Here is a 20526-nt window from a genome sequence, read left to right on the forward strand (position 1 = left end):
CTGTACTGGCCGTCTTCAAGTTTGGACTTCACTAATACTTTCCAACAGGTGGAGTGGAGTCATATGCCTCACCGGTGAGTAAAAACAATATTAGGCAAGTAGTGTCACGGCCAAAGTTCACTAAGCAAGCGAAATTAAAGCACGCCGACCACTCCTAGACACATAGATTCCGCACAGTGCCACTTGATAGCACTTGACCTTCGCTGCCGGTGATAAAATATGTGAGAATATAAGAGAATATCTTCCAAAGCCCGTATTAATGACAATACGACTTATTATTATAAATAATCTTCAAGGTTTATAAGTAGTTTATAGATAGCGTAAGCGAAATCCATGTTTATTATGTGGGTACAACATTGCCACGCGTTATCATCGAACCAAACTAGTCTTGTTTTTTATGATTTTTAACCACTAGCTCGGAAGAATAATATGTACTTATAATATAGAAAAAAATATTCACGTCTTATGATAACAATATAATGCATTACGATTATATGTAATTAAAATATTTATGTTTTTGTAAATTAGCTAAATTCGTACTCGTGGTCGAAAACAAAATTAGATATTATTTTTTTCTCAATGATTAGGAAAGTTTTCTAGAGCAGCTGTAATTTCGATTAAATTTTCGATAATTTTATCAAAAGATGTTATTTTTTATTTCTTTAATTATTTTAAATTTAATATTAACATTTTTAATTATAAACAGAAGTTACCTTCAGTAGAAGAACAAAATGAAGATAAACTTTTTAAATAAGGTATTAATTGTATTCTCCCCATGTTATGAAAACAAAAACTTAATGAACTTCAATACAAACGTTTCACAGCATTAGATTCAAAGAACAAGTGCGTACAACTCAATTCATTATCGTTGCCAGAATAAGCAGCAAAACAATATTAAAAGAGTTGACTTTCATGTTTAACAATGGAAAAATAATGCTCTTATACCTCACGAAGAATGGGGTTGGAAAGTAGAAAGCTGCCTAAAACCAATAAAAATGACACAATCTTGAATCTTTGAATGACGTAAAATCATATTTTACTCTGCAAAAAATGCTTTAGTCTTCACTTGCATCACGTGAAAGTGACTGCGACAATCATCCACGGGCGGAAGGGTGATGTGCTAGTGAATTAAATTTTATGTTATTGTCTAAATAAATACATCAGAAAATTGATATATAGTTTATGTGTTGTTTTGTTATTTAAATCAGAAAATAGTATCTAGTTTACTTTCTTATATTAACTGTAGAATACGAGTACGCTAAACAGTTTTTTTTGTTTGTAAATAAATGTTTAAATAATGTAAATTATATATTCACTACAAAAAGTTTAATATTTTTTTTTTATTGTAAAAAGCGATTGCATTACATCAAATATGAATGTAGAGATGTTTTTTTTTTTTTTTTAAATGGCTTTTGTCGAATAGACACTGCAAAGAAATATTTTTAAATGTTTTAAAAAAATAAAATCATTTCGTGCTTAAGGCCTCAATAACACTCTAAAGCTGATTGTACAATTAAACGGTCTGCGTCACTTTCTGCTCGACTCCACCGAATATTATTTTTGGCCTGTTTTATCGCAGAGAAGATTAATAAACCTATTATTATTTCTGCTGTTTCTCAAGAACTTCTATTCAGTTATATTTGGAGGCTTATATTCTTGAAATAACTTATCAATTGAAGTATTACTTATACATCTATGATATGTCTCAGACGCTGTAGGCATAAAGAAGAAAACGTCCATTTTTATTGTGCGTAGAATAGCATAAATATAATACTTTTTATACAATGTCAAATATATATATTTATGAATATACACTAGGGGACAAAATACACATAAAGTAAAAACGTAACGCATACATATTTCTTGATCCACATAGTGAACTTTTACGACAGAAAATTTTATTTTATAAGATATATTTTTATTTATAAAATATTACATTATTTTATATAACTAGACAACACTTGCTACAAAAACTATGATTGTAGTTTATGTAAATAAAGAAATAACACAAATACTTACTCATTTATTGAAGGAAAAAATGACTGAAGCAGCATATAACTCTGTAGAGGCAGCCAGCAGAGTGCGAACAATGCTACCACTAAAACTAGCATTTTTATTACCTGCGTGAAATCAAATGGAAATTAATAATTAACTTTTAATATCATAGTTATATTAGAAGATTATTTAGATTTTATTTTATTTTATATGAGATTTTACCATGTGAGAACTATGACTGTGTGTGTGGCCCGTATTTACATTTGTGTGTTCAGTAATGTTTATAATATGATTTTTTTTTACTGTATAATCTCTGGTTAAATAGAAATAGTTTTTCAAAGAATATTTTAATAGAAGAGCTGCTATCATGTATTGCTACTGGAATTTCTTGACAAAAAACGTGATAACTTCATTTCCAAGCTCGGATATTGTGCCCCAGAGACTCGCCGTCTACAGTCTTTTAAGCTAGCCACTACACCAATGGGGTAGTAAAAGGCAAAGTGGGCAAGGTAAATGTTTACTCGCGAAATCTTCGTAACCAAAAGAAAATATGAAATCTGTCTCATAGGTCTGTATGATGTCGTGCGACCTCTGAGTGAAATTATCGTCAGCTCAATAAAATGTCAAAAACAGATTATTGCTGTTATAAAATGGTTCGTATCTTGAACTTCATCCAAATATAGATATCTCGAACAAAAATACTTTTAAAACCAAAATAATAAGCTTATCGGGTGAATTAGATAAAGTTATTTATGTCTCCGTAAAAAGTGATCACGTGATTGCATTATATGATACGTATTCAGAATGATTGATGACGTTGGAGAGCCGCTAATTCATTCATGCGTCGTATTAAAGGCTTAAACGCTTATGACGTTTCAAGAATAAACGATAACTATACGGAACCATTTACCCTTACTCTATTGTAAGAAGTCAATAAAATCTGCCTTCCAAAAGTTAAACATATGGGCGTAAAGTAAACGAAGAATAGATTATTATAAACGCTTTCGTTGTCTCTCAGAAATAAGTAATAGAAAATTTAGACGAAATAGCTTAAATCCAATTTGGTACTCGTATCTCGACGACCCAATTTGGAAAAATCTGATGAAATTGCACCAAAAATCTTGTAAGCTCCTTCACTCGAAATTGGCACCCTCTTGGGAGATTACGACTCATCTCTTATTGATTATCTACCCACATACACTCGAACAGAACATATTGAAGTTTGTACTTATTACGTATAAATACTTAAAATATTTTATTAAAATGCATTTATCGTTAACGTAGTTGAATTAAAAAAAATTATAGTACCCTAAATAAAAAAAAAATCAAGTGTTTAAAATAAGAGTCCATTTTGACAAATGTCGTACCCGACGGTAAATGGTTACCAAACTCCATTTATCTTTGACGTTCAAATCATACAAAACAAAGATATTGCTGGAGAATAAATATGAAGCAATTTGTTAGTAGAACTCATAAGAGGGTGGTACCTTTGTTTCTCGCTCCTAAAACGCATTACGCGTTTTCTTGTTGTAGGATAAGTGAGGAGGGCTATGTGGGACTCGTTGATACCCAGGACCCCTAGTGCGCCCTAGTACAACGGAATACCCACTATAAAACCAGCGATACTCTCTCCGTCTTTTCGGCGGATACTACGGGATCGCTTTTGCATGCTACCGCGACGGAGTAAAGCCAGACCAGGCTTCACAAAGTTAACAAGAATGAGAGTTTTTTTTAAACCTATTGTATGTTCCGATTCGTATTCAGTGACATTTCCATAACTGAATAATGAATATTAGAACATTTCGGTGATGTTTGGAACAGCGCTACTAATTGATATCTTTATCCTGACATGACAAGAGGTTTTTGTGTTCTGTTATTTAATACGTATGCGAATTTCGTACATCGGCAACATGAAACAATCGTATTTACGAAATCGATTGGCGAAAGTGATTTGTGCCTAAAAAATTGAATTTTTAACGATATAATAAATTAATAAATTTCACCAGCGTTTTTAAAGACAACGATAGTTACAAACGGTGCGAGCGGGACAGAAAATAAATAAGTTGTTTATGACTAGGATTTTCGTTTTAAGGAATACAGAGCAGTTATAACCCCTCACAGTGTTTTTCATAATAAGATTTTTATACAATGGTTTTAAATCAATTTGGTAAAAGCATCTCTATATTATAATACTAGCGGTTATCTGCCAGCTTCGTTGGAAATTAAAGGAATTCAAAAATTAATCGCCCATAACCATCGACGGACGATTCCGCTTCAATTAGTTATAGTCTCATACCGACATTTTCAGTAGTTTTCTCGTAACGAAGTCGTAAATTCGAGGTTAACCGATGCACAATATTTATTCTGAAGTAATGAAATAACATATCATATTATGACACGTGTGCGAATTAATGTAATAAATATAATGTAACTGGATTGTGGCGAATGTAGCAAGATTGTAAATAAAAACGCACAAAGATTCGAATTTGGAATGTTTTTAGGTTAGGTTGGTTATATTAAACGGAAATTATTTTTTTAATACTTCATTCACAATTTATAGTCAGTTTACATTCTCGCTAAATTTATTATAAACTTAAAACTATTATCCCATGACATACACAAATTAAACTTTTAAATTACATACATACATAAACACAGCTCTATTATATATTCTTCGATTATATTTTGTGTATATAAGTTTACAAGAAAAGAGCATTTGTATTATTTCGTTTTGTCCCTATTTTAATATGAAACAAAAAAGTCCTGATTTTGTTTCGAGAATGTTTAAGAATACACAACAAATACTTAAAAGGTTACTTTCAAGAAACATATTTTTATACTTTCATAGAAATATCATGTATAAAAAATTCTGTTCTTGTCATTTTGATTAGTTAAAAGATTAATAATACTACTTTGTAAGTTTAATTTAATGCATATACTTATCTTATTTAATACATATACTTAACAAAAAATTGTAATTAGGAAATTAAACCTTTTAAAATTTAAATAAGCTATTGTTGTGTACAAAATTTTAATGAAATAAAAAACGCAATTTTGTTGGTCACAAGCTTTAGAACGCAAAAAAAAACGCATTTTCTATTTATAATATCTGAATCCACATTGAAACAAGGTCGAATTTTAATAAATAAGAACCTTACCTTCTTTTTGTTTTTCATTTGATTTGCATCACGAATTTCTTGCGCGTTGCCAGGTGCACGAGCACCCCATAACTTCATCGCCATGTGTGCGTAGGCGAATGTTATCACGAATAGTGGAATGATATACTGTACAAAAAATAACATTATTGTTAAGACACTTTATTGTACAACACAAACAAATTCAGAAATCTTAGGAATAAACAATATGAATGAAATAATACTAAAAATAAAACAGAAATACATATACAAATAGTAGATAATTATTATTTTTTAACTTTAAGATATAAAACGCTTGAGTAAAAAAAATATTTAAAAAAAGATTTAACTCGAAAGCTCATGGTTTAGCCCCGCTTAAGAACAGTCTGTATGGGCATTTATCCAGGACGATACCAGGCAAGATTTTCATCTCAAAGTGGTGCAGTCATAAAATTATTGATTCATAAAATTTACTTTAGTTTCTGGTAATTTTATATGATATCATTTTAAAGTAAATATTCTGAAGTAAAATAAAAAGTGATTACGTGACTCCTTATTAAGGATATTTCTAAATGTTTTTTTTTATTTCTCGTATCTCTTAAACAAGTACGGTAAATAATGAAACAGCTTATTTATAAAACCATGAAATCATTTACAACGCCGACACGATATTATATTCCAAGAAATAGATATCCATAATATAATTCAATGTATTGTATAGTAACGATTTAGTCAAACTTTGGTATAACCTATTATAGGAACTCCACAATTATTATCATTAACCTCGGAAGGTATTGATTACGAAATAGTTTGATATAAATAACTGTCACTGCTTATTACTGTATCGTACTTTTGTTATTACTGTATATACACGGGTAAATATAAACTTATAACACTAAATTAAGCTTCTTCGCAATGTAAATACATTTTTACTTAACAAAGGTATTCAATTTTGCAATAAGACAGGAGTACTACTAATATGATTGTAAATACTATATATTTTTATGTAACTATTGTTTTAGATCTATAGCGTCGGATACATTTGATTTAATCTTGACGATTAAAAGTATTTGAACATTACGTATTTCGATTTTAGATACTTACTTGAAAAATATATAATAGCAGTCTGTATATAGCTAAAGAATGAGATCCGAATTCCGTTGGCTCACAAAATGGTTTCTCATAGAATAGCTTGGAAACTGTAAAGATAATATAACACTTGAATTAATAATAAATAATCTTAAATTTCAGATAGCAATAAAATAATTTTATTATTTACATTGTTATAACATGATATTAATAATCTTAGTAATGTAATTTAATGGTACACTTAGTTTTATTAAATTAAACAAAGATTCTGTCTTGATATTTAACTTATTCCAAAATGTGCTCAAAATGTATGAGTATTAGTCTAGTTAATTAATTCTGAATTTAATTGATTGACAATTAATGTCACGAAAATGAATTTATTTTAAGAGTAAATTCATTTATAGTTAATATTAAGTATTTTCACAAAAAAAAGTTTTGTTAATTAAATTTGGATCATATCGTATAATAAATAAGAAACATTTAATAGTACTGTTACATTTTTTAATATTATATACGTATTACAAAAGCAAAACAAAGATTTCACTTTATAAATAAAGTCAATTGTAGTGTAAATATATATATATTTTAAAATTTACCCGGCTCTTGTTCTTCGACCATGATCACTTCCCACGACATAGCCATAGGTGCAGCTAGCGATAAGGCGAGCACCCATATCAATACTATGATCACCTTGGCAACTCGCTTGGACGTATGTGCGCTTAAAATAAATTACTTAGTAAGGAAAATTACTATAAACTGATATTTATTAGGAAACAAATGAAAATTAATTGCTGGCTATAACTATATTATATATAATATAGGTATGTATATATATTATATATAATATAGGTATGTATATATAATATAGGTAGGTGGAAGGGGAAAAGGAATTACATCACCAATATGCCACCAACGCCTGTGCCCATAGGAATGTAGTACACTTGCTTACTCGCCCTTCAAAGCGGAACACTAAAATACTAAGCATCTATTGCTGTTTGGCGGTAGAATATCTGAAGATATATTTATTATAGACTTTTATATATATATGGCTTTGGGCAAGGTTGACTGGGTAGATCAGATCGGGTATTTTACGTAAACCAATATGTTTAATGATAAGCGCATCAGGTGATTAGGGAACATACAATTATAATGTTATTCGTTGCTGAAACATTGAATATGTACAAATACTCATTCACCCCATGTAAAAAAAATTACGCAAGAATAAAAACAAAAACAATAAACGTATATGATGTACCGACTTAGATTGACTTATGTATGTATTTTACACACACATAAATAATGTCAATTCATTTGTTTGCTACAGTTTTAGTATATGGAATAAATTTAAATTTGTTCCTTTTGCGTGGCCTTCTATACATTCGCGTAAAGAGTGATTGCACGCTGTAAGTAATGGTATTATGTTTTTCACTTCTTATTTTCTTTCGAGGTAGTATACATAATTTTTATTTAAGCATTATAGTCTTTACAACACTCAGCTTATTGATTAAATCTACGAAAACTAGTTCTTGTAGATTATCACGAAGTCTTTTAAAATAATATTTTGATATGTCAATTAATCTTGAAGGGTTCCGCTATATATTAAACAACACACAAATTCGCATTATCTAAGTTTTACAAATAAGCAATTTACAAAATTATTAGTAAAATAACTAAATTGAAAAGTATATTTATATTCTTGATCTTGTTATTACTAAAAATTTTATTTAATATAAAATTAATAAAATGATATACTGTGTACTCGAGACTAAAGGTATATTAAATGTTTCCGAGTAAAATGAAAAAAAAGGCAATGTGAGTTTATATGCTACATCTTAATTTAATATGCAAATGAGGCATCATCTTTATTTTTCTTATGTTAAAAATAACTCAAAAGATTTAAGTAAATGCAAATTCAATGTTAAACCACTCACTCTCAATAACTTCTTCTTTTGATTGAAATATGAACGCGTATTTGAATTTCAGGTGGAACCATTTGTCTGGATTTCAAGTAAGTAATTTACCGATATCGTGCCTCGGTTCAAAGACCCGAAAACGATTTTAGGTTTCTTCTTTATTATAATTGTCAGAAAATACAATAAAATAAGGAGTGTATGTTTGAATATACAACAAAAATTTTATATTTTTTTGATGAGCAAACTTCCCGAAGTTGATCACGTCTCCTTCGGTGATCTAGGTGTCCAGCCTATGGGCCGTTATCAACTCCACACTAGCACTGCACGAAGTCATTCCCTACAACGCCCACGCAATCTGGGATCAGAAGATGTTACATTCCTTTTACTTATTATTTCTTCTCCGGTTGGAATACGTGAATAATAACCGACGATTGCGGGTTAAACCCAGGCAATCACCATTGAATTTTGATGTAATTTGTTTTAATAAAAAAAATCGTGTTTCGTGTAAACCGGCTTATGTCGAATGAAAATATGCCACAGGTATACTCAGTCATCGTTGGAGAAGTGTGATAGAATAAGATTTCTTCTTCTCAAAGAAAGGAGCCTTCAGCATAGCTGTGGGGCATTTAGAGACTATGTACGTTATATTTATTTCTTATAGCACTCATTGTCCTTTTCATTAAACTATGAACAAATTACTTAAAATATTGTATAAATGTATTATAATGTATTTTTGGATGAGAAAGATATAGGAAATGCATACCTTTCGTACTATTTCTTCAGGAACATACAAAAAATAATAAGATATTAAACGATTGTAATTACAGCGTTTTCGTTTTTGTGTTTGTGTATATATTATACATAAACGTATCTTTATTCAACCTTCTTTCGTATTTATCATAAATTAATATTGTCTGTGAAAGTATATGTTTAGATTTTACATTACATTTACAATACTTCTGTATTGATTTTACGATTAAAAAAAACACTTTCATAAATTGTTTTGCAAAATAATTGGCTTTTGATTCATACTTAATTGCATATAATGTAAAAAAAATATAAAAACGGTTCTCTAATAAGATATATAAGAAGAAAATGGTGGGCAAAAGCGCTTTTATCAATCACAGCTTTATAAAAAAGACAACTTTGGTAAAACGAGTTAGGTAAAGTAGTGTAGTTTACTAAAAATAAAATAAAAATAAGTTCATATATCTGTATATATATATGAACTGATGAATCACGAAATCTCAGAAACTATAACACCTGGTATAGACATAGTGTAGACTAAGAACGGATTACACGAAACTTCAACTAACGGGGTAAAACGGGGGTTGGAAGTTTGTGTTTTTCGGAAATTGCGTACGGGTAAAGCAACAGTTTCAGCTATTATCCTAATAATACAGGCAATAACATTACCTATGCTAGTAATTAATGACTATATGTTTTTATTATATTAATTTATTGGACAAATACACTTTCAAATGACTATATTCAACATTAATATATTATTTAAGTGGTAACTCAAAACGGTAATTCTTATGGTAACTTCGTGTCCAATAAATTGATATAAATATTTAAATAAAATAATATTAAAGTATAATTAAATTATAAATAATTACTATATGTTATAAATTTTACTTAAAAAAAGTTAATGCAAGACGTGTACTGACTACTTCCTTATTTTATAAATATCATGATCGGAATATAAATAGCTTTTGAAATAAAATTTTTCTTCGAAGAAAACTTCCGAAACTAATCCATTAAACTTTAAAAATAGTCTTTAGAATGCAAATAAAATATAATTAGACATCTACTTATTTTTTATCTGTAAAAGAGAAGTAAATTTTTCATAGCGGGAACACGGTTTTATTCCACAACTGTAATATTCATTATCAAGTTATATAACTCTACATTTAACTGTATAACATTTTATACAACTGATAATAACTAAAATTGCTATTCGATGAATAGCTTGTAGTATATATATATATAATATATTTAGTAATAGATAGATATATATATATATATATTTTGTGAATACGTATTTTCAGATCATGTAATTCTTATATTCTAGCCGCGACCCTAATTTTTGTAGGGGTGCGGAAATAAATATTCCAGAGCAATGGCGAAGCTTATCACGTTCAAAACCTCGACCTTCATCTAACGGACGCGAGAACAAAACAAATTAAACGAAATAGCCGAAATGGTTAAGAATTTTATGTCAGCGTACTGAAGTAATTGTTTTGATTCCAAACATTTAAAGAAACAATTTTATTGATTTGAAGCACGATGTGTATTTATTAGTAGTTCAGAATTACTTACTACAAGTAAATGCAGATAATCACTCAATGTTAGTTAAAGTTAACCAGAAATAATATGTTGCTTCAGACAATAAATAATTTTACAACTCACTAAGTATATATAATATACAGAATCTGTAAAATTAAGTTCAGAAAAAAATTATTACATTAAAAAAAAAAAAAAATTTACACGCTATGTGCTTTTTACGCATAAAACTTAATTGAAGTCAATTATTGACGAGTAAAACAAAATCCTAACAAGATGTAAATTTATTTGAATTTTTATCGTCTTTCCCTTACTCCATAAATTTAAAAAATAACGTAATATAAAACCAAAGTTGCTCGGTTTCAAGAAGATTTATGTATAATCCGATACTTAATAAAAGTCAAAAAGTAAATAAAACGTTGTAAATTTATATATATTTTTTTTATATTTATGTACATATTAATTATTAGGTGTAGAATTTTCTCGGTGTATAATTGTTAATAAGAAATAAAAAGTATAATAATAGCATTTTTTCAGGAAATGTAAGTCATAAGACAAACAGTCCTAAAGACTTCATCGAAATACCAAGAGACCAGTACAGTCAATAGAAAGCTTAGAAAGAAAATCACGCCCGTACCCCAGGTGACGTCTTTCCAATGTTACGTTGCAAAACGTTGAATAATTGTAAATCTTCGTTTATAAATCTAAAGAGGCACCTATGCTTGAAGAAATATGTGTAAATTAGGTGTTCTGAGGACGGTCAACACGGAAGCTTCTCGCTGCCAATAAAAGCATTCACCTTCAGCCCGTTGCACTAAATGACTTCGCGTTGTGCGACATAGATTGAAGAGAATTGGGGTTAAACTATTATACTCCGTTGAAAACGAGATATTTCTATATAGTAAGAGCTAACATCACCGAGTGCTTTGTAGAATAGGGGAACGTTCAGCTGCATAAGGGGAACGTTAAGCTAATTTATTGAAATCTGGAACCTCCATATTTTGGTAATGGACAGCTATTAATTCTTTGGATCGAATGGAGTTGATCTTTGTCGATAATTGCACATTGAATACATATCGGTTCATACTAGGAATCCTGATTCCTTAGATGAAATTTACGGGACGGCTCGTAAAAAAAATCTTTTTAGATGACTTTGCTCTCCAATTTGGCCATGTGGAAATGTACATGGAAGTCGTCGAGATTTATTGTTTGATAGGCAGCTTGAAGTTTTGACTTTAATTGCATAATGTATGGCTTGAATATTCTCCAGCAATAAATCAGGCCGTTCTATAAACCTATGCATGGTTTTATGAGAAAAATTCACACGACCACTGATATTAAACATTTTAACAAGCTTTTACGTTATAAGTATAAATAAATTATGTTTTGTTTGTTTTCTAGAGCACGGTCACGACAGCCAGGCATTTTGATAAGCTATTATGCCAATCGTTTATTTTAAATTCAGTGACAAAATCGACGCTTACGACTCATAGTCTAAGATCCGAACTTAAAACGATCTTCACCGAGCTGAAAATAGAATGAGACATATTTTATAACAAATTTAGTATATTAGAAAATATGTCAAGAATTGTCTAAAAAAATCCTGGACAGAGTATTTTTAATTATTTAAAAAAAATATACATATTTTTAATTAAAAGTTGTAATATCAAGATTACAAGATTTTTTACCTTGACTTAAAATATCAAACGTATAGAATGTACAGTCGTTGGATTGCCTATTCTTTGCCTGGAAAAACTACTCTAAGCGGGTATGACAATGTCAGTTACCTTCTTTTGCTTGATAATAGAAAAAAAATATATCAATAAAAGCGTTGTTTTATTGCGAACTCGTTGATATAGGGTTTGCTGCAAAATACTTAATCAGGGTTTGCGAATTTTAAAGATTAAATTTTAACGCGAATGAAAATGTGTGACGGAGAGGTCCTAGTTGAACATAGCGTGTAATAATTAAGGACACAACATTCTATAACCGATGTTCTTGTAATTTTATTCGGAAATATGAACAGTCTGAATGTACAATTTTTCTAGCTACTTCAGCGTCGAAAGGCGATTGAATTAACTGATATGTTATATTATGTTAGATTACCCTATTACAAAAAAAATATATATGTAAATTATATGTGGCTCAATGCATCTGATTATGTATATGTGTTAAATTAAACCCTGAAAGGTACTGTTGGAATTGAGATGATTTTTTAAAACCAACAGGTTCTAACGGAGATCAAACTCCTTTGAAAATCCAGGACAGTGTCGAAATGGAAGAAAATGAGAAATAAACTAATAATGATGAATTCGAGAGTAAAAATAATCCTTTTAGAATTAATTTTTCATTAATATAATTTTTGTACTTATGCTGTTTTGTAATAAAATTTTCAAACCTAATAGAAGTTCTTTAGTCTATCTTTTTTATTTAAATTTTCGACTGTCTACTTTTTTGTGGTAGTTATATATATTTTTAGTATAGTTTGTAAAATGTCGATTCAAAAGTGCTTGTAAAATAATACTTGAATGAAGTATATTTTGATTTTGATAGATTTTTGAATGTAATAACTTATTGTCTTCTAGCGAGAATCATTTTAAATTTGAATTTAGCTAAATTCAAATAATTTCTTAAAAATATATGAAATTATTAGATATTATCATTATTTAACTCAAACTCAAATTCCTTTATTCAGTATAGATAGAAGCATTAAACTTACTTATTGGTACTCAAATTAAACACTACCACCGGTTCGGAAAAGAAAATACCCACAACATCATAATAATTATTTTTTTTATTCTTATTAATTTATTATTGGTAATATTATGTTTTCTATACTGACAAATATTATATTTATTTCATTTTTAATGGATTACTAATTTGGTTTAAAGTAATGCAATTTTAATAAAATTTATATTTGATTATAGCACATTAAAATTTGAACCAGTAAACTGGCAGATATGGCAAGATGTTTGATATAACGCATGAGAAAAAAGTAGTAGGTAGTGTTACATTATGAACAGAAACGAATTTTCAAACACGGTTAACCTTTATGAGGCATTTTACAAATACATTTCATTCAAAGACACGCATTTAAGAGTATTCTCTGAACACTTTATACATACCTCAATGGAGTAATTATAGCCCGATGTCGATCAACGGCAATTGCAGTCAGAGTAAACACGCTGACGTTTACACTAAGTGCTTGTACGAAAGGACAGAATGCGCACATGAAATGTGGTAACAGCCACCGCTGGAGTAACGCAGCTTGAAACTAAAATTAAACTTTAATTTAGTCTTATATTAAATACAAGAACAAGAAAATCAAGCTTGTCACATCAATAGTCTAAATTTAAAGCCGGTGAAACTACGAAGCAGAGATACTTATGTAATATTATAACTAAAACCTTCTTCGAAACGCGTTGGATGTTCTGTTATACAAGTTTTATGCTTATTGGATTAGTAGTTTTTTTCAGTTAGACATTAAGAACGTGTCCAAAATATAAATATTTTTACGAAAATATGTTACAATTTAGAAGACAAATATGGTTTTTGTAGGCATTCAATTTACCTTACGATATTTTCCTTAACAGCCAAGTCAACCTTTTCCTTAAGAGGAAACGCCTTAGCCCCGTGGGACACTTACTAGCTACTCTTGAGGTGTGTTTTTACATTTTGGGTTTATTTATTAATATATTTAAAAAAATATTGACTAAATTGTCTACATAAGTCGCTTTTTCTATATATATTTTTATATTTTAACCAAGTTCCTACTGTAACACGCCAAGACATTAAGAAACAGTTGGCCGTTCCCGAGCTCACGACATGACTTTAAACGCTTTCGGTACGAATGTGTGTATAAAATATGGTGAGTGTGTATAACAAGTTGTATAAAAACTTACTTGGAATGGTACAGCAAATAATCCTATGACAATATCAGCTAATGCTAAATTAGCTATATAACAGTTCGTGACACTTTGCATTCGGCGTGATGTGCCGACTATCCACATGACGAGAAAATTGCCAACAACTGCCAACACTGAGATCGATCCATATAAGCAGGACAGCAATACGATCAAACCCGTGGGAACGTCGTATAGTTTGTCTGTAAAAAATAATAAAATTGTAGTACCTATAACCATACTAGTTAAGTACTGACAGTGATTATATTTAATGTAGTCGATCGATGAAATATAAATAATACTTTTATGTTTTATATAGGATAATGTACAGATGTACATAAAAAGTATTTATTATTTTAAAAATAAAAATAATAACTAAGTTAGTACCTATTAAATTTGTTTCTTATTAGATACCACAAAGCATGAAAATTCACTTAATTTTTATTTAGATACTAGGTCTGACACATACGCAACTGATGCATTCATAGAAACACATTCGCTGTGCGTAAATAAAATAAAACCGGATTCAACCTCATTAAAAGTTCATCCGGAGTTTATATATAAACTTAGAACAACAAATATCAAAACTTTTTGATAGGAATATTATTAATACAACAATTTCTCTAAAAATTGGCACTACAAGGATATATTAATGACATTTATTGCTACAATTTTAGTATCAATAAATCGTGATGTTGTAAGGAAAACAAAGTGAGTTGTGATAATAAAAGTAGACGAAACGCGGCTCTCGCGTTTCACATAAAATGAAGGAACTAAACACTTGTGGAATAACCAATGTTGTCAAAAATACATCACATTTCTCACAAAAATACAATTTATGTGTTTATATTACACATTCATGATACTACACATTTAAAATTATCGTTTTTAACTGTGTACATATAATTAAACTCTTCGAATCATAAACTTTCAATTCTCCGAACGAAAATAAAAGTTCTATAACTTTGTTTCTCAGTTTTACAATATTGCTCCAAATTACTCAAATGAAATCTTGCCTAACGTTACGTTTATTTTAGCTTTTCTCTGGTATATAAACGCATAATCCTTGATTACTTACAAACGTACCTAGCTATACTTCATTTTACAAAACTTTCGTATGACGGTCTTTTACCTTGTAGGAAATTTCTCAATTGTATATTTGTCTTATAATACTTCATTTTTGTCTAAAAATTCGATAGTTATGACTTTTTATAAATTAGACCCTCATGTAGTTAGCTTTAGTTTTTATAGTGCCAAATTTACATTTTAAATTCATATACGTGTTGGATAAACAGATTATTAAAGGAAATAAAAGCAAATAAAAAGTATTTTTGAAGGAAATTAAAATTTTTGATGCTTTACATAACCTAAAATTTGAAGCTATTTTTTAATTTAAATATGAAATTATTAGAGCTGCGATAGCCCGTTGGTTAGAACACGTAAATTTTAGCTGATGGTTGTATATTCTAAGAGAGAGACGCAAGCACCGCATTCATCTAGTACTCAGCTGTAAAGAAAAATGTCGAGGATATCTACATATAGTGGATGAAAATTTGCCATGTATATCGTCCAACCAATAATTAAATGTAAATAAATCATACCATATGTATCATTTGTGGCATTGTGTCCCAAATATTCATGTATTGTAGCATTTGTCGCCCAGTCTGAATCATCATCTTGTGTAGAGCTGGTCGCGCTGTAAAAAAAGACATTTATAGAATATAGCAATAAAAATCACGGTAAAAATGTAAGTCACTTTATACGCTTATTATTTTAACATTACAGATTACAGAATGTTCTCTTTATAAAATAGGTAGATGGACGGTAAAATGTGCCACTGTCAAACTCGCCATAGAGATACACGTTTACGCATATATGTTGACGTTTTCGTTAATTTCATATGCTAGCTAGCTAGCTAGCTAGCTACAATGGTTATGGTAGCCTTTCATCACAATAAAAAGCATCGAAATTAAATTTAAGTTAAAGAAGTTTAAATTAAATTTAAGCTAACATGTGACGAAGAAGTGAATAATAAATAATAATTTATTTTCAATACAAATATGATACAAACGCAAGGTCAAGGATCAAGGTACCTAAACTTAAAATTTATTTTTAAATGGTATGCTAATACGTTATTTATATATAGTTAATCTAACTAATTCTTCAAAGTGAAACACAACAATCTTATATATTCATAGCGAAAGCCGATTTTGACAATAAAACCGGTTATGGTCTCATTCTGAAGAGCTCCAGTCGTAGATGTGCAGAAAATTAAATAGGATTCTTGAGTGCGATGTAATAAATTGTTACAATTTAACAAGGAATTAATTTTAGAGAGAGGAAAAAATGTACGAAGGTTCTAAAAGTCTTTTGAATGAGACCCTCTAGTATTAAGTTACTATTGGGGAGAATATGTTACGAGTGGCTGTTATATTTATTAATAAAAAGATTTGTCACGGAAGTGTTTGCACAAAGCCAAGAACAAAACGTTTGTAAACGTAATTTTCTAAATGTTTCACTTCTGTTACGGAAATTATTCATAATTATAAACATTTAAATTGGTAGAAGTTTTAGGTTAACGTAAGCAGAGTTTGGATACCAATTATTATTATAACTGGTCTAATCTTTCGGTTTTGCAATCCGAGCCCTTAATCGTTGTACTTTAGTTTAGTGTTTTAAAGCATTATTTACATTACGTATAATAAATAGTTAGCTCATAAACCAATTTAGTAAATATTAACGGCTTTATTATCTTGAATGTCGAATAAATGATAACAAAAAGAGAAGAGATCAGTGTTTGACCGTGACAAACTTAAGTACTATAGATTTACAATAAACTTGCCATGGAGTCCTAGAGATAAAGTTGGCAAGTAGACACGTCTGGCAAAAATGTGTCTACTTGCTGACGCATTCGAAGTTAAGAAAATTATACTGTTTGCTGATGTGTATCTCAATCGCCTGGTGTATTTTAAACGGCCTCTAAATGTTGGCCAGTATTTGCTGAAAGCGCTTTCCAATGTATTTGCATAGAGCATATAATAGCATTGAGCGTGCAACACACGTAATAGCCTAATTTACGCATTTTCGACTATTTGCCACTAATACGGTGCAATTCCAACTGCATCATATTTGATCAGTACATATAACCGTCGTTTAAATGAGTACATCCTAATGATACTTTTATTAGGTTTCATGCGCAGGACTCGCCTTTAGCTTCCACCGAGGTAGTTAGCTTCTTTTGAAATCGGTGGTTCAGTTTTGACAATCTCAAAGTAAGTGTTGTGCTTAGATGTTTTTAGTATAAGAAGCGCGTGATTTCGAGCAACAATTGTTAGGTACGTATAAAAATTTGTATTTATTTATATAAGGAATGCAGACGGCACCTGGTAAGAAGTATAAAATATTTCTTATTTACTTTGATCAGTAGTATATTATCAACGCAATATTTGTAAGCTGAAACTTATTTCTTGCCTGTCTATGATAGACCCGATCGAAATATGTCCACAATTATAGATCGTTAAAAAATAATGATTTTTAATTCGACAACATATATCCAATACATATATCCAAAATTATTATAATCGAGATGTTTCGATATTAAATCCGTAAAATTCAATGACATGAAGTTCAACGGGCGGCCATGTTTGACATTTATGGGCGCGTTCAGAAAGTTTGTTAGAAATAAAAATTTCTTGTAGAGTTACGGTAGTTAGTATATTTACATTTTTTTAGATTTATTTATTTAACCGAACGAAGCCAGGTTTTCATCTAGTATAATATAATTTGATTTATAAATTTTCATATATCGCTTTAATTTCTCCACAACATTTCATTATAAAGGTTGTTTTATTAAGATCCCTCGAAATATTCTGTCACGTTAATTAAATATTTGTTTAATAACATTTTCATAACGAGTTAAGCGGTTCTTTATTGAACATGGCTGAATGTTTAAATATACATGTTAAGATGTATGTCATCTGTATAAAGACAAAGATAAGATAACGATACAAAACGGTCTGTAATGCTTGGTTTTGACCGCAGGAAGTTCAGTTCATACAAATAAATTCCACATTAATCATAGAACATAATTGTGATATGTGAAATTGCCGACAGTAAATATTACATTTTAAGGATTCACCAATCAAAATAGAGTGTTAGAGTAAAACCGTTTTCAATAATTTATAATTGTGATACGAAGTTTTTACAGAATAGTACTAGGAATATAAAGTAGAAATTGTCTATATCTAAATCCCAATATCTTTGATCGGATTGTATTATTATTAAAATCTATAGCTTAAATTACTACATGAACGAGGACGAGCTCTAGTGTGGGACGCTACAGGCGTTGACACGCTGACCCCGACAAACGATCCAAATATTCTTGTCTTATTCTTGAATAGTAGTGCAAAAAGCATAATTAAAAGTAACTCGCCTTATTGTTTCCACTGGTGACAAGAGGGCTGGTTCGTTTTTTATCCATATGATCGGAATTGCGACTCAACGGGGAAATGCTGCTTGCATTCTTGTCGCCATCCCGCGCGGTCATGATTTATACAGTAACTATTTTTAATTCTTCATGTTTATAATTCTTATGTAAATTATTTTAATAAAAATTACAATAATACACAACAATTTCTGTACCTAAAATAGGATAGATTTTTTTGGGCCCACAATTAAGCAGCGTGGTAGAATTACCTCCAAACCTTATCCTCAAATGAAGGGAGGTCTAAGCCCAGTAGGAGGTCATTAGCCTGTAACTATTTTTTATTTAGAATATAATATTATCTATATGACACATGATTATAATTAAGCGCGTAAGGCTTTGTAGGATTTAGTAGTTAAATAGATTGCGTAAAAAGCCTTATTGCCTGAGCGTGTTTACTTAGTATATCTGAAGGCACTCATTGAGGTCAATTAAAAAATATTTATGATATGCATAATGATATTACGTTCTATTCAAATATTTTAATATTTGTTATATTGTCATCTATTTTATTATTTATTTATATTGTGGTTTCAGTCCTTCAGTTATATGTAGACATCATTATTATTTTTATTTTTTTTCGGGAATCATACAGCATAGTATGCCACACAAACATTTGATACCAAAAAGTCTTACATAAGCCAACAAAGTTTCTACTGTTACATTAAAACATGGAGTAAATCTATTAAGATAATTAATAGATGATAAAGTATATAAAACTAAGTTAAAAAAAAAAGTATTTTGATCTGTATCAAACAAAAATTATACCGTTTTTATATATTACAGGTTAATCGTAAGGACCGTTCGTTTATATTAAATTTTTGAATTACAAACACACTCTTAATAAAATCTTATAAGCTAATTATATTATGTATTGAATTGTAAATTGAATGTCCTGTTTACAATTTTTCGACATCGTTCAATCCTTCCAGATTGGATATGAACTAACTTTCCTCGCAACTTATAGTGATACATACCCATATTTACATACGTACTTAAATATTTGAAGAATCAGATCATAAATAAGAAATACGGGTCAATAAACTTTACCACATAGATATAAAGAAATTATACATACAACACAACATACAACGAGATCTTTAATTTTGAGAGTGATATGCAGTGATATCTTGCGTGACGCGACATCGTTACCCGCTCGTATTCTCTCGGGTAATAATCTGCGTGATATTTATGAATAAGGGTTTTCCGAAATACCGACCGACTTAGGTCGTACTAAAAACTAACCATCTGTCGAGGGAACATTACGTGTTGTAATGTACCGTGATCTCACTTTCGAATTCAAAACACGAGCTGACGCGACCCTCACTTTAGATATATAACATCGACAATCGTTTTGTCGTATTAAAATATATTTTATTTAAGTAGAATATTATTACGAGTCGTTAGAGTAAGTTTGACCCTTTTATCAACAATCTATAAAAATCGTTAGGTAGTATTAAACAATCCAGAATTAAAATACAATAATTAAGTTTATTCCTAGAGACGAGTACTAACTCTAATCATTACGGAAATTAGTCGAACATGTAAATAAGGCTCTTATTTATTATTAAGAAAATTATCTTTAATTAACATGACATAAGGGTTTCAAATCAAAACAAAATATATCGGCCTTTTTAGAGATAGTCTCCCATTAATATATTAGAATATTTTTTTTATTATTTTTTGATTATGGTCGAATTGGCAATTATATTGGGCGATACTAG

General features: G+C 29.6%; 1 protein-coding gene across 1 annotated transcript in view; it reads right to left on the reverse strand.

The window, feature by feature from the left end:
* LOC125064093 (RYamide receptor-like) overlaps nt 1-20526 on the reverse strand; it is a 53093-nt gene that overhangs the window by 3474 nt on the left and 29093 nt on the right. The window contains exons 2-8 of the mRNA XM_047670881.1: nt 15921-16015; nt 14320-14522; nt 13543-13691; nt 6815-6936; nt 6234-6328; nt 5154-5279; nt 2020-2120 (exon numbers count right to left, since the gene is read on the reverse strand). Of these exons, the coding sequence (XP_047526837.1) occupies nt 2020-2120; nt 5154-5279; nt 6234-6328; nt 6815-6936; nt 13543-13691; nt 14320-14522; nt 15921-16015 (891 nt within the window). The remainder of the gene's footprint in view (nt 1-2019; nt 2121-5153; nt 5280-6233; nt 6329-6814; nt 6937-13542; nt 13692-14319; nt 14523-15920; nt 16016-20526) is intronic.

Source organism: Vanessa atalanta, chromosome 5, assembly GCF_905147765.1.
Source record: "Vanessa atalanta chromosome 5, ilVanAtal1.2, whole genome shotgun sequence".
Taxonomy (NCBI): domain Eukaryota; kingdom Metazoa; phylum Arthropoda; class Insecta; order Lepidoptera; family Nymphalidae; genus Vanessa; species Vanessa atalanta.